General features: G+C 30.3%; 2 protein-coding genes across 2 annotated transcripts in view; both read right to left on the reverse strand.

Moving 5' to 3' along the window:
* Nucleotides 1-4,248: 4,248 nt before the first annotated feature.
* LOC115884773 (stromelysin-3-like) lies at nucleotides 4,249-11,027 on the reverse strand. Its single transcript, XM_030903448.1, has 8 exons — nucleotides 11,001-11,027; nucleotides 10,367-10,452; nucleotides 10,145-10,306; nucleotides 8,486-8,793; nucleotides 7,238-7,620; nucleotides 6,467-6,734; nucleotides 4,646-4,786; nucleotides 4,249-4,581 (listed from the first exon to the last, which is right to left on the reverse strand). The coding sequence occupies exons 1-8, from the start codon at nucleotides 11,025-11,027 to the stop codon at nucleotides 4,433-4,435; spliced, it is 1,524 nt and encodes a 507-aa protein (XP_030759308.1). The 3' UTR covers nucleotides 4,249-4,432.
* Nucleotides 11,028-13,433: 2,406 nt separating this feature from the next.
* The window catches only part of LOC115884774 (protein pellino-like), a 48,745-nt gene continuing 45,411 nt past the window's right edge, over nucleotides 13,434-16,767 (reverse strand). Inside the window, exon 9 of the mRNA XM_030903449.1 lies at nucleotides 13,434-13,674. Within this exon, the coding sequence (XP_030759309.1) occupies nucleotides 13,548-13,674 (127 nt within the window). The 3' untranslated portion in view covers nucleotides 13,434-13,547. The remainder of the gene's footprint in view (nucleotides 13,675-16,767) is intronic.

Raw genomic sequence — 16,767 nt, forward strand, 5'->3', positions numbered from 1 at the left:
TATGCTTAAAAATATTCAGTTTAAGATAATCTTGCAAAAAAATCCCAAAAAAGTGTTAAATGCGTGGGGACCTATTGTGCACCAGAGCCTATCTTACATGTTAAATATCATTATAATTTTGTTTTGTTTTTATATCTTAAAAAATGTTGTTGATAAACTCTACTTGTTATACAATGTTGTTAAAACTTAAGTATAAATTTAAATTAAGCTAATTGTTAATATTAATTAATTTTATTCTGTTTAATTTGAATTAAAATGATTAGAACTCTGTGACAGCAGTTATCTTGTGCATTTCATATTATTAAGTACTAGTATATTGTTTTATTAGGAGTAAAAATGACACTTTTCGCGGCGAAGCTGTACGTTTGACATACTGGCAATGCACAAAGAGTCATTTTTACTCCGAATAGAACATGTTATTTTTTTCAAACGCCACAAATAATTTTTTAAATAATTTCAAACGGTCCAAATAATATAAAAAGATTTCAAAGTCACACCTTGTAAGTAATTATACATGGTGTTCCAGAAATAAGTGCAACTATTTTAACTGCAACCCCAGAAACATGCCTAGTTTTTAGTTAAAGAACATAATTTCTTCATAATATGGCAACATAGGTAGTAGATTAAATTTACAAGAAAGAACATCCAGAAAAGATCCAGTGGTTCTGAAAATTTTAACCAAACCAAACCAAAAAATACTTTTTTTGGAAATTTTCAAAGTAAAGACTTATTTGAAAAACGATAAAGAGAAAATATGTTTATTTTCTCGAGATCTACCATCCCTTAAAATACTTGCACTTATTTATGGGACACCCTGTATATCGAGAAACTATGGTCACGCTCGTTGAATTTGACACTTTATGTCAGTGGAATAATATATTTTCGTACTTTTATGCTTAAGCGTAAAAGTGCTCTACTTTTATACCTAGGCATTAAAATTACTTTTTTATGTTGTTAATCACGTCGCGAAAATTAATTGTTTTGTAACGTTTGAAAAAAATATTATTAGCAACAGATATATTTACAAATTATAATTTACATACGTATCATTTTATGAAATGAAAATTGTATCTATTGTTTAGATAGTTATATTCATTGACTAGGAAAAAAAAGATAAATAATTTGACTATTTTGAAATTTGAAAAACTCGTTTAAATATTGAAAAGTAACACTATGAAATAATTGAAAACTTTTCTGCAGTGAACAAATTTTGAACTTGTTAAGTTAGGTACAAACGCAATAGTAATAGAAACAATTTTTTTTGAAATAAATACAGTAAATTTCCTTAAAGAAAATCCATTTCTGCAGACTTTATAGATAACAGTTTATGTATTGTATATGTCCTGTAAATTATTGTGACATAGTTTATATTACTATATGCGTAATTATGTAGTATTTTTATATAGTTAGTATACTAATAGTTTATTATAATATCGAATTCCCATGTTTTCATATCATTTATTTAAATGATTAATAAAATCTGGCGAATTTAATCTTTTAAAATTATTTAATTAGGTTAATAATTATATTGTATTTGATAAATGTTCGGAAGTGTGGGACTACTGAGATTTTAGAAAACTGATGATATCACTATTTACATTGTCTCGATTTTTATATAATATATCGCACGAATATTTGCTGTTACCTTTTTATGTAGTACTAGAACTTAGTAAATAGGATTTAATTTTGTGTGACATTTTCTTTTTGTCTAGGTGTTTTCTATCTCGCATCTTAACTTCCTTTAGAAACAACTTAAAATCGTGCTACTAAAAATATTATCGGGATTTTACTGTTAATTATCTACTGTTATTAACTTTCTTGCAATACATTATGTAAAAGTAATGACTGTTTTAAAATACATATTAATTTTCGTACTTCTATTGACGCTGGCTGCTGTTAAAAGTTTTTCCTGCATATGCTTCCTATATATATCAAAAGCCCGTTGAATATTACTTGCAACAGTGTTTGCTTCTAATTTCGTTGGACAGTTTGCGAGGCTAAAATGAATAAAACATCACACATCCAGAGGCGTATCTATTTATTAAAGGACAATACTTGCACACAGATGGTATCTATAGATAGTTTCATGAAACGATTTAATATACAATTTTGTATACAGGGTCCGAAAATAGTGCGTCGGGCATTTGTAGCCCCTAGAATAAAAAAACTTGGAAATTTTGTTAAAGTGCAAACGTAAATACCAAAATCTTTGGCTGGCTTTAATAAAAATTTACTGTGGAAAATATCTACGAAACCGTTAAACATTTTGAAGTACTCTAAATACAAAATATGTTCGTCTTTAAATTATTCATTTATTTAAAAAAAAGAATATACAGGGTGTTCCATTTAAAAAAGATTAACCCGCATACAGCACATCAAATCACATTTACGATGTGTTTACATTATTAGACGTAGACACAGGGTGACACAATTCCCCCGATGTAAATATGCTACGTTTACACATTGTAGTTCAACACGTATGCTCAAAGGTTAAACGTCCGCCTCACACAATGTAGCCACAGTATAACAATTACGTATACACACAGTAAGGGATACACAGTGCTTGTGTATTACGTTTAAACTCTGTTTACACATTGCAGTTGTGACTACCGCGTGTATACCTATGTATTTTGCTTCGTATATACATCTTGTGCTAGATAAAACTACTTCTTATGAACGAATTTAGGAAATAATACAAGTTTTGATGCCTAACTTTTCGTTCTTTTTAAGAAATATTTATTCAATGACACCAATTATATATTTTTAGAACGAAAATTAGGAAGGCAAAACTTTGTATTTTCCAAAAGTATCTCGATCGTAAGTTCAAGAGGGGTAGCCTTAAAATTGTTCGATTTTTGTTTTATATTAAATGTACCACTTTGATTCCATAAAATGGATTAAGTGGTTAAAAAATAAAATTCCTATATTTATATCATGAAACGCAATATCGCACATAACACAATGATAATAATTATTTACACTGCAGTAACCAGAAGTAAGAAAACGCTGTAAAAGAACAGAATTTGTATAAAATGCATTAAAAATATAAGTACCTAGTATAACAACATACTAAAATAGTAAACACTGGTATATCGCCACGATTTGGTGGACCTCGTTTAGTTATTTTTTTCTCCTCTTTTCCCTCTAAGCAGTTGGTTTGTTAGCATACTCATTTAACGAGCACTCTGTTGGACTTTGTTGTATTTTATTTCCAGATTAACAATCTCACCCTTAAATTTTATATGAAACTGATTATTGAATATTAAACATATCTGTATATTGATCCATCAATAAACCAAATATCAGTGTAAGAAGTTCTTTGAAGTGTTTAAATCTTTCTTTCTCTGGTCCATTTAGATTTTTATTATTTCCAAATTAAAAAAAATTATATTGCAGAGCTGACCTCTTTATCATTATACGAGAATATTTGGAGTTTTCATTCATTGGAGTCAAAATTTGGTAAATTGGGTATCGAGTAAGGGAAGAGTCGCTGCTATAATATTAATAATACTCTTAGGAAGGTATAACAAGGTAATTAAAAACTTGTGCTTACCTTAAAATCTCTTTTAAACTACACACAAACAGAACATTTATATAGAGCTTCCGAATGATAAAACAATAATGGCTGCTAACACATACAACTCCTAGAAAGGAGAAAGAAGAGAGGACACATAAGATACATTTGGTCGGTGTATCTACGCTGAGGTTATCCGCGCATGCGCATACCTTCATTTCATGCCTTCATAGAATGTAGACACAACAGTACACTATTACAAAGTGTCTATATAGATATTTATATTATGTGTATATGTCACATTTTTACAAGGTGTGTACTATAGGCACAACTATGATACGAAGTATCACATATACATATGACTTATACATTGTATGGCTCATATACCGACGTCAGATTTCATCATTTTAATAATTATTTGTTAAGTTACAAAAAGCTCTTTAGAATTTTGAGTGCATACGGTATACGACTAGTAAACACTGTATCACACAATTCTAGCAATATAAACCTGCGTGTATCTCATATGTATATGTTAGAACTAGATGAACACTTAGGTTCACTTTAACATATTTTGTTCCTCATGTGTCTCCCTTGTAGAAACGTAATTTCATTTGGACGTGCTGTATGGGGATCCACTTACACTGTTTTGAGCCACCCTGTAGAAGTTAAAATATGATCCTGAAATACATCCTAGTACATACTTTACGTTTGCACTAAAAACAAAATTTCCAAATTTTTTATTCTAAGAGCTACAGGTGCTTGACGCACTATTGCCGGACCCTGTATATGATCACCGCCATATATTGAACACCCACGAGTATTTAACCAACATGTGAATAACAAATGTTTTTCTATAATTTCACAGAAAATGAATTTACAAAATCACATTCTCCAATTTATAAAAAATATAAAAAACAATCAATTGTTTCCAAATAATCGCATCATATTATTTTCTTCTTCACATCCGAACCAAATAGGACCAATAGGGAAGGGAGATGTTTCAGTAGCGATAATCCAGTCGTTGTCAAACTTCCAGAAGAGTTCGTTTTTGAAAAAATACGTGTTTCCTTTGAAAAAGAAATATTTAGCTTGGTACAACAAATATTAATACCTTTTTAAGCTAGTAGTTACCGTCTTTCCATGTTGTTGCTGCATCTAAATTTTGCGGAACACCACGCCATCTCTCCATGTGCATCGGATAACCTTCATCCATTGTTTTGGTTAATTCGTTGTATCTCCAGAATCGATCGTTTTTGTAAAAATATGTTTTGCCTAAAACAATGAACAGTATGATGTTGTCATGAGATCCTAATGAATTAATTCAACTTCAAAAAATTACTCTATCTTCCAATTATTTTATGGAATTTAATTATTATTATTATAATGATATAATTAATTATGAAATAATAATATATGAAATAATACCTCGAGTATCTGCGAAGCCGTTAAAAATTTTTAAATACCTACTCTAAATACAAAAAATGTCCATTTTTTAATTCTCCATCTTTTAAAAGAATAATATACAAAATGTTTCATTTAAAATAAGGAAGAGAAAAACTTTCATATTTTAGAAAGTTTGGTGTAGAATTTTGAACACCCTGTATGATTTAAGATTACGATATTTATAGCAAAGTAAGTACAGAACAGAATCTAAAATAACACTTAATATAGTTTTGATTTCAGGACAGTTCTTGTATTTTTAATATTTTTTTTTAAAAAAGGCTGAAAACACATTTTTTTTATTTATTTATTAATATCTCTGAAACTATTAAAAAGGATGCCCGACGCACTATGTTGCCGGACCCTGTATAGTAATCGCACTGAAAAATACACGAGATGTATGAAATAGGAAAAATTCACCTAGTAAAAAAAGAATGGGATTATTTCGTTCCTTATTCGAACATACTGGAGTACTTATAATATAAATTAAGCATTGGGCACTAGAAAAAAGTAGTACCACAGCCTATTCATAGCCAGCTTGTCGACTTACAATGATTTGCATGGAAATCGGCGTATGTACTATGTTACAAGTCGGGTTCTCAGTTCTATTGAAACTATGTTTAAAAAAAAACATGTTGACTATGCTTTGACTGGTATTTGGACGAGTATATAGCCTGTCCAACGACAAGATCATTGACAGTGATAGATGTGTCACATATTTTACAAAGAAATAAGTTGGTACAACTGGAACGCATAGCAGGAAATTAATATATATATATATATATATATATATATATATATATATATATATATATATATATATATATATATATATATATATATATATATATATATATATATAAAATTTGACTGATAAGTGATTACTTCAAAATATTGTGAAAAAAAAACTGTATAAAACTGAAAAAATGTAATCGAAGACTTTCTGCCTGGGCAGCGAGCATTAACTATGAACTGTGCTCTGGGTCTACAGTTAATTTTCCCTGGATTTTTCCTCCACTTGACTTCAAAAGACACAAAACACACGTAATAACACGAATCAAAATGCATCATCTTCCAAAACGCAGATATTTGACATAAGTTGACACAAAATTATAACCTATAATTTGGCAAGACTATGACTTAAGAATCTAAAGGCGAGTTTATACGCATCGGCGTCCGTTTGTCGTTCATCGTTCCGTCAAACCAATAAAATTGAAATATGGTCTGTCATTTTTGAAATAAACCAATAAAACTGGTTAAAAACAAGAGACGACGCATGACGAATATATATTTAAACCCATCCATAGTTAACTTAAAAAATATTAGAAACTTTTTTTAGTAAAATAGATTGGTACAGGCGCTGTAGGTGAAACGCATCACATACTAAAAAAAGGCGAAGATCCTTAGCTGGTAGTGAATAAGCTGTGACAATACTGCACGGTACAATACTCAGAAAACTCGTAAGTTAAAAAAGGCTTAGATATAATTATTTCTAAACTCTACATTACATACCATTTTTGGCCCATAACTGAACAGCATCGATACTGTCGAGGTAATCAGGAAGACCGTAATTTGATAATGGTAAAGGACTGTTTTCAATAAATCTGGAACCGTCAGATACCCAGTACTGGTTTCCAGTAAACAGCACTATACTGCCATCGGTTCTTTGATATGCTGCATCGATTTTCTTTATATCTTCTGGTAACTCTGGAAACATTTCTCGGGTTTTTGTGGGGTACCCTGGCTCGAGACGTCTCATATCTCTGAATCGCCACAAATACTAAAATAGGTTAATTTTAGTAAATAAAATATGCAATTTCAAATAGTACTGGTCTGTAAACTTATAATCACTCGTTTTGTTTTTTTCTAGGTATTTTCATCAATATAAATTTCCTATTACTGAAACATCTAGACCTTTAATTGTTTGAATTAAAGAATATAAAGGATAGTTAAAGAAGGGTGATTTTCTCGCACAGCTTATTGATTCAGCATTAGTAGAATGATACTGATAATATTATTTTATAGAACTGATACTGATAATATTACTTTGTTGTTGACTCGCCCTGTACAAGCGCTGTATATATCGAAGGGACAAATATATTAGCTGTATTAAGGAAATTAGTAAATATATTATTTCCTTATTAGTGAACCGAAATAGATAAATCAATATTCAGTTAGTTATTAATATTATTAACAGATTAAACTAATCAGTACGTATCTATATCTAGTCTACCACCTTATTAATCAATATCTATTATTAAAAATTACTTAATAATACTGTACCTCGTCTTTAAATACAAACAGCTCTCCTCTTAAGGTCGCCACAGCATCCAGGTATCCGTTACAAATATACGGAAGGCTTGGTGAGTTATCCTTGGGTATATGATGGGTTGGATCGTGTTCCTTATGCTCATCCACCGATTCTGAGTCTCCATGATACGAAACTGTCACTTCTTTTGATGTTTCTGTCGTCCAATAAGGCGATTCGGTGGTGGTTGGATGTCTTGGATGATGCCAATCGTGTCTTCGAGTTGTACCCGTTATCCACCATGGAGTTTGAGTTGTAGTTTGGTATGGGTAACGTCTTGTGGTGGTTCTTTCTGTTACTGGTTCACGATCAGGTATGTCATTGCTGGGAATACCGCTATCAGGTATACTTCGAGCGACTAAAAATTAATTTATTATACAGGGTTGTTCACCACATACGACACGGAGTACTGTTGTAGCAAAACGATTAAATTTTTGCAAGTTTAAAGTTTTGGGTTCGTTGAAGGGCTATTAGAGCTACAATTTAAAAATATTTTTACAAAATACGAGTGTCCCAAATAAATAAAAAAATATAAAAGTTAAGGTTTACCGCATTTTGTCGCAAAAATGTCAATATATTCCATGGGTACATTGATAAATGACGTCTAAATTATAAGAAAATGCATGTTCTACGAACACTTAAAGAGATAAGTAAAAAATGGTATATCACAATTTGATAGACAATTAAATTGTACATCTCATTCTCCTAAAATATACAGGGTGTCCCATTTAAATTAAATAAGTTGCCGTTTAAAGCTAGAAATTATTTAAAATAATTTTTTAGACACTCTGTATGAGGTAGTATTATTTTCATTATTGCAACACAATAACTGATCAATAAATAAACTTCAGTAAATATTTAGTATTAAAAACTTTGATACCCTTGGAGAAACGAAGCTTTTTACTGCAATTTCACAAAATTGAAAATATTTCAAAAACGGTAAGGTTTAAGTGTGATAAACCTTAATCAAATTTACCTTTATTTCAATCGTAGAATCTAAAAATAAAATAATATACAGGGTGTTACATTTAAAAAAACAACAAACAACTATAATATTTCTTACTTATCTTGTAAAAATATTTTTAAATTGTAGCTCTAATAGTCCTTCAACGAACCTAGACTTACAATTTGTAAAAATCTAATCGTTTAGCTACAATACTTCGTGTGGTATGTGGTGAACAATCCTGTATAATATTTAGTTAAAATAGTTAAAAAGAGCTTACTGTATAATTGGTACATTCCTATTATGTCATCGTAGTCTAAATACGTCTGTGCTCCAGGTTCGTAGCCTTTATAGTACGGAAACATTACAGAAGTAGGTACTGTAGAATGGGCCAGTCCTAACGAATGGCCTAGTTCGTGTAATGCTACTGTGAAAAAATCAGTACCTTCCGGGTTGCCTACGTTGTTGGCCCTGTCAGCCCAGTCTTCATCGTTGTCAAAATGTATATCTCCATCAATGCCGACTTCTTCGTATCTGTATGGAAAGAAGGCATGTGCCAATACTAAACCAGGACCATCAAATGGGTAGCTGAAAAGAAATTTGGATTATAAGGAAAAAATACTGATGTTTGGCTTGGAGCTTTCATTTTCTAAAATGTTTATTTTATCACATTATCAAATGGAGACTATAGTTTTTATTATATATAAAACAAACGTTGATATAATAACATTATATCAACGTTTGTACAATAATTTATAAATTAATTAATTTGTATATCAATGTTTGATATAATAACATTATATCAACGTTTGTACAGGTAGCGATGATAAACCAGTTTCCCTTGAACTTTTGGCACAAAAACATTTCAAATTTACGATTTCAGTATAATAACTACCGTATGATCGAAAAAAATTGGCGTCCAGTTGGCTTGGAAATGACGGTCGATGACATTTCCCATATAATTTTACATATAAAATGACAGCGATCTTCATTTCATAGCCATCGCTGACGCCGTTTTTATTCGATCATACGGTATTTAGTCAACATATTTAATTTATGTCAATGATGACAGTTACTGATAATTTCGATTCCAAATATTTCGAGAAACATTACTCGTACTGATTTTTACCAAGACACTTTTTTTACGTAAAAAAACGTCGGAAACGTATATTTTTTTACTCAGTAGTTTTATACAGGTACGGAAGAAAAGTTATTACTCTTCAAGCCAGTTAAAAAACGTGTAGGTGGCGCCCTCTACATGTAGGAGTCATATTGACAGCAGAATAAAATTTCTCATACTAAAAAAACTCTCAGATACCAATTTTCTTCCAAATATTGACGTTACTTCATAAATAATTATTTGGTAAATATGGAAATAAAAATGAAATTTCTACAATACCCTGTATCTCCGAAACTAAGCATTTTAGGACATACATTTATAGGAACTTTTTTACTTATTTTTATCTGCAGAATATGCTGCCGATGTCTCCGGAATATAGTTCGGACAACCCTGTATAATTATTTTAATATACTTACAAATAAAGTTTACCAACTAGATTTTATGCGCCTACCTAGCTTGATGTGCCAAGAAATGCTAGTTTTTTCTCAAAGAATATGCACGGTGGCGTTTTTTTAACAAGAACATAAATTATTTTGCAGATTCCAAAAATACGTAGTAGTTCTATGTCTGCGAAATATTGGACCCAGTATAGTATAATGAAAAAAAAAAAAAATAAAAAGTTGCTGTCATTTTTGTAGTAATTGAGTGAATGCCATGGATCATGACATGATTAATTTTAACTCGCTTTTTTTAAATCAAAATATTCTGTTAATACGCATTCCAGGCAATTGAAAATCTAACTGTAGTCGTCAGAATCCATCTTTCTCTGACTATTTGAAGAGAGAAAAACAAAAGAAAATAGAGTTGTATCAGTTAAACCTGTCTCCGTGATAACCAGATGCAAACGATACTATAATGTCTGCATACTGACTATTACTTCTCGTGAAAGTTAATCTGCCATACGATCCCCAAATATCTAAGGCTTTTTGTATATTGCTTGCTACAGTGTCTTCATTTAGTTTTGATGACCAATTTGATATGCTAAAATTAACAAGTTAATGTAATTTTGGGTTAGTATTTTTTGTTTGGTCTGTTGCTTACTAATAAGTTAAATTTCTTTTGTTCCATCCTTTAGTGGTGACGTATCTTTTTGTACGACCGCCAGAAACGATATCTTCAACTCCACACTGCTTTGATGATATTAGCAAAACAGATTAATAAAGTTTTTGATAGTTCAATGGTAAGACAATGATGAATTGTAAAATAATAGTATATTACATATCGAGGAGGAAGTGTTTCATTACTGTCGAGAGATTAGCTAAATCTCGAGACAATAATAAAAACTTTCCTCGAGGTTTTATATACTATTTTTATTTTACAACCATCATTAATTAAAAAATAGGGACAGTATTTTGTTTGAAAAAAAAAAAATAGGTATGCGAAAATTTGTCGTTTTTTCTGTTTTGGCATTTCCATATCTATAAGGTTCGTTCCAACCCGCGTAAGAAACGGTTTCTTACAGGAGTTTGCGCAGAAGTTGAAAAGCGTTACAACCGGATTTACTGTCGGTTAGTAAATCATTTGTTTTCTGTTCCAACTTAAATTGAAAACTGTTTGAAAACTGTCAGAACGGTTTGCAAAACTTTCTCCCTATCATTTATCAAACGCATGCGTATTAGAATTCACTTCTCTTAAAATGCATAACCAATAAAAAACCCAGCAAATTTGATTATACTCGTATCTGTTTGAATAATTTAAACATGCTGTTCAACTAATTAAAGACTTGTAAACAGATATCATAATTAAATCGCAATGAGTGACGAAGAGTATAGTAGTGAGATTAGTGACGTGTCGTTCATGGAAAGTAGTGATGAGGAGGATTTAGAATTACTACTAGATGAGCACAAATTAATAATCAAAATTGATCAAAATCGACATTTTTGCACATAAATTTATCTAATATCTTATTGTTAATATTTTCAAGAGGAAACTGTGCTCAAGATTGAGTGGTACCAATTCCAATTTAATAGCCAGGTTGGCCAATATGGCAATATTCCTGCTTTGCATCAAGTAAAATAATCATTTGCTGAAATTGGTATTTTCTTTAAGGGAACAACTTAATTTCAGGTTCTCATCTATTGTGGTATACGGGACACCAGACTACAAGTTTTCGAGATGTTGCCGATAGATTTAATGTGAAAATTAGTTCAATAAATAGGATTATTTATCGAGTTTCTATGTTTTTTAAGTAATTTGAATTTGTCACCGGAAATATTAAAATGTGTCAGGTGTTCCAACCGTAGTTTCAAATTGGTTAGAAAACAATTTATTTTACAGACATGCGCATTGGACAAGATTTGCAAATTGTTTCAAATCTGTTTATGATTCATGGTTGGAACGAACCTATAGTTACCGGTACCAGTGGTTGTTATGGCGCAAACCTTCAACATATAGAGTGTAGAGGTAAGGAGAAACAACTCTTACGGAACTTTTATTGAAAAAGTGGTCACAAAATGGAAAGAATAAGGGTACATAAATGACCACAGTGGCGCTAAAAACGCATGAATCTAAAAAATGAAAAGTAACCATAGATAAGAGAATAAAAATAAATATAACCAAACATTACCCAAAAAGTTTTGTTTTTATTAACGTTTTTGAATATAAAATAATTATTGTTTATCAATATTTTGTACTTTATTTATTATTTAATAATGGTTAAAGTGTGTGTGGTGCGAAGTTGATTGAATAGCTGATGGAAAAATAGAGAGCAGGGAAAAGAAGAAGAATACAAAAGTGCCGCTGTTCTGAGAACGGGCCTTTTTCTTACTTATTGTCTTCAAACATTTCAGTCAAAATGTACAATGTCATATGACTACATCAAAAAATTTGTAGCACACATAAACGAAACAAGTTTAGACTGGAAAGTAACCATCCTTAGGAAATTTTTGCTATTTTTTTACGGGGAAATTTGTAATACACAAAGAATTTACTTTCAAGAAATTTATTATACAGAAAGGCATGCATCAAATTTTGTACACTTTATTAGTGAATAATGATCCAGGCACAGATAAATTCTTTGTGAATAATATTTATTAAAATTAACTTAACTTTAAATTACATTTGAAATCCTATTCTACATTATGTACATGCTTAGTTTTATACTCAAAACATCATCGGTGTAATATTATGTAACCTCAAAAATAAGCAAGAATAAGTTTTTGAAGAGAGAATAGAATAACAACATTATTTACTATAAAAATTACTAACAAAAAAAAAATTTTAAATATCTATAATAAATTAAATAACTTAAATTGCTCACCTGAGATAATTGTTTTTAAAGACAATATCATATGTCTAGCATTTTATTTTTGAAAAACATATAATTGTTGATTAGGATATATATGTAATAATAAATATTATTTTTTATGCTTAATAAATTAAAACTCAAATATTTAAAAAAGTTTAAAAAGTTTTTTTTTCTTTTTTCATATATTTTTGATTCAAATTTAAGTTATTAAACTTTAATTTTTTTTTAAATTTTAACACAAAAGTAGGGACTCTGGTTTCATCGCTGATATATTCAGCTGTTCATATGTACACATGTTAAGTAATCCTGGACATTATTATTTAATTAAAAAAAAAAAATCAGCCCTTAAGAACTCCTAAATCGATTACAATATATTAATGCTATACCACTAACTCAGTCTTACAATCACGACAAATATTATTCGCATCTCTGTCCAAAATAAATAGAAATGTAAATAATAAAGCAATAATAACTGTATAGAACCTGAGGTTAATCTGAAATTTGTTGAAATATTCAGTTATAACTCAGATTGCATCCCGTTTAAAGTTATTAACTGTCAATATTTTTAATGTGTATATTGGCAAATTAGTTCATTTTTAAGATGCTTGGAGTAGTAATTTTATTAGAATCTTTAAAGTAAAAAAAAAAAAAAAAAAAAAAAAACAAAGTTAAAAATATACTATAGAATCAAATTAGAATCTTCTAGAATTAAAAAATTACAACTTATGTAAGGCCATATACTTAAAATTATATAGTGTAAAATATCTCAAAATGTAAAAAAGTTTTTTTTTTAAAAAAACAATAAAAATTTTTAAAATACGAAGATGCAGTCGTTTAAAAGTCGAATTTCTAAAAAAAATAACGTTTAAAAAAGAACGTATTTGCGAATAATGTATTCAGCCAGTAGATATTTCATAATTAAGAACGTATTTATAACAAAAAAGTTCCCTAAACTTAAAAATACGTGTATCGAAATTAATCGACGTTATCCTGAAATATTAGTCTGATATATCCAGGGGATCCTGAAAGTGGACAAGCACAAAACGGACAAACTGACTGGAATCCGTTTGTGCCATGAGGAATTACGACATTAGCCCAGTATCTAAAAAAGAAATCGCAAATATAGTCTTGAGAATTATTTAAGGAAATTAAACATTTTACAAAAAAATTAAAATAGAAATTAAAATGATTTCAGTCTTAGTGTGGTTTTATATGCATCCATCTTGCGTCGTTTCCCCGATTCAATCACATTCAAGTTCTTTCTGTAAAGCCCCGTCTACACTTAACGTTTTACCCGTCAGTCTTACCTGTTCAGTTAAAACGTATCAAGTAAAACGGGCCACACATACGATTTATCATACTGCAGGTTGTACAGGGTGGGTGAAATTCGACGCTTTTAAATGGAAACACCCTTTTCTATAGCAGATAGACGAAAACTAATATCGGTGTCTGGAGCTCAATTTTCATCAAAAACATGATGGTGAAAACCCCACATCAATATCTGTTACCGTTTCGAAGTTACGGGTGTTTTTTCAAAAATGTGTATTTTTTAACAAATCGCTGTAACTTTTTTGCTATGGAAAATTTTGTATCACTATGAAAAACATTTCCAAAGCAACCTTTTACGTAGAATTTAATGGTATAATATAATTTTTTTTTTAAATTAATAATTTAAAGAAGAGTTTTCACAAAAAATTGATTTTTTATTTGGGAGACCCTCTATATTTTAATTAACCGAAAAAGAATTTTAAAATTACCGTTACAAAAAATATAGCCACCCCACTTGATATTTTGTTATATTCCCCTTCAATATACTATTGACCCGATATGATGATATGCCCTTAATGGAACCGGAAAACATATTTTTCCAAGCAAGAAGAGGCGGCGCCTCTGAACGCTGAAGTTATCAGCAAATTTTTTTTTTTTTTTTTTTTAGAATATTTAAATAGCTAACCAAGATCCCAATCGTTGGCCGTCGAGGCAACCCTGACTTAGTGCCCATAGATCTAAATCCTAATGGATATATTTGAGGAAGAATAAAGGTTCCTTATTATCCTTCCGTATAATCTAGAAAAGAATTAGAAATACTTAGGCAGTTATGAGAGGGTATCTTTCATTCCCACTGAGTTAATGAATTCCTCGAGAAATGTTCAGAAACGGCCCCGTCTGTCCCATTAACAGAAGATTGGTCGATATACACAAAGAAAAAGACGGTCGAACACCTGCAGCAAATTCTCATGTCTGTTTGCTATTTATTTTTTATTGTTTTATCAGATATAGTTTAAAATGTGTTGATGTTGGTTAAATATATTTTTAAATTGGTTTATAAAATTCTGCATCTCTCAATAGCAAATATTATTTTCGTTTTTAAATTGTAAAAAAAAAAAAAAAAATTTTTTTTGCATTACAGCCGGTGCCGTTCAAGCCTTATTTAAAGCGGCGAAATTTTTTATATACTCTATATCTCGAAGAGGAAATCGAGCAAAAAATATCAAGTGTGTTATATTTTTTGGAAAAGGTAATTTTAAATTCTTTTCAATACAATTAAAAATATACAGGGTTGTTCCCATATAAAATCAAATTTTCTTGTTGATAATTCTTAAATTATTAATTTTAAAAAACTTAAATACTTAAACGCCATTAAAATTCTACGTGAAAAGGTGCTTTTTGGAAAATGTTTCATAAAAATACAAAAATTTTCCATAGCAAAAAAGTTACAGCGATTTGTTAATAATGCATATTTTTGAAAAAACACCCCGTAACTCCGAAACGGTAACAGATATCGATATGCGGTTTTCACCTTCATGTTTTTGACAAAAATTTAGTTCCAGACACCGATATTAGTTTTTGTCTATCTCCTATAGAAAAGGGTGTTTCCATTTAAAAGCGTCGAATTTGACCCACCCTGTACAACACAAATTTGATTCGACCGTTTGAACGACAGATCGCACTGTTGTCCAAAAATTTAAACTACTACTTTAATGTATACCATACAATAAATCATTTCCCAGTTGATTTTGTCTTGTTCGCCACGGTTTTGTGTCTGTTAAAAAGGACAATAGCTGCAGACGAAGATGAAGAACCATCCCAAAAAAAGAAAAAAGTAGTTCCAAAGTAGCATCTGCTTGTATTTATTTTATACCGGGTGCGTCTCTGAAGTGGCTCACCCCTATAACTTTTTTATTTCTTCAGATAAAAAAAAACATATTTGGTATATGTTAGGTTGTAGTGTCACTTCCTGTTTCACCGGAAATGGCTACAACTTTTGATTTTTAAATGGCACCCTCGGTATTTTTTTACTTTATTCGATCGAAAATGACGCTCTGAATCGAATGACATGCCATATGTCAACTTTTGACATTTTCGCTTTAAAAAATAGTATTTTAAATTTCAATCTAGAGTACCATGGTTGTGTTAAAAACGCTAATTTTTAATCAAGGAGCCTTGGAAAAATAGATTTGATCGTCTAATGTTTTTCGTGTCTTGTCCTGGCCGGTTAAAATATTCTCAAAAATCCTATTTTTAATCATATCTATTATGTTATTCTATTCAGAAAGTGTAATCTTCTATTGAATAAAGTAAAAAATTCCGAGTTGGTTTGGTTGATTTAAAAATCAAAAGTTGTAGTCATTTCCGGTGAAATAGGAAGTGACTGAAAACAATTGAATACGTCAATCAGTCCGAATTTATGTTGTATACTAACATACCTAATCTCGTTTTTTTATTTGAAAAAAATAAAAAAGTTATAAGGGTGAGCTACTTTTGAGACGCACCCGGTATATCATTTTTACAATAGATTGTCATAATTTGCACTTCTTTTATGTTTATTTAAGTATTCGTTAATTTTTACATCTCACAATTATGTACTTAATTTGCCACGAAAAATGTTTAGATTGGGTTTTAACAACAAGCGCTTGCACACACACTATCAAACATATCGTATCTACAACTGCGTTGTACTAGATTTTCTGCATGCTGTACTTCCGTACGATACGACCGCATCTAACTGTAAGTTGTACTACAATGCCACTAACTATCCATCCACCACTGATCCAACGGTTGAAACGATTTGGTGTTGTACAACTTGTACTTTAAATCGTATAATGTATGGCCCGTATAAAACTTTTTGTGTAGACGATAAAACGGTCGATAACAGCTCTGAAATAATTGATGAAGTAGCTTAATTCAGGTTTTT

The sequence above is a fragment of the Sitophilus oryzae genome, unplaced genomic scaffold, assembly GCF_002938485.1.
Source record: "Sitophilus oryzae breed Bouriz unplaced genomic scaffold, Soryzae_2.0 scaffold_357_pilon_pilon, whole genome shotgun sequence".
Lineage (NCBI taxonomy): Eukaryota > Metazoa > Arthropoda > Insecta > Coleoptera > Curculionidae > Sitophilus > Sitophilus oryzae.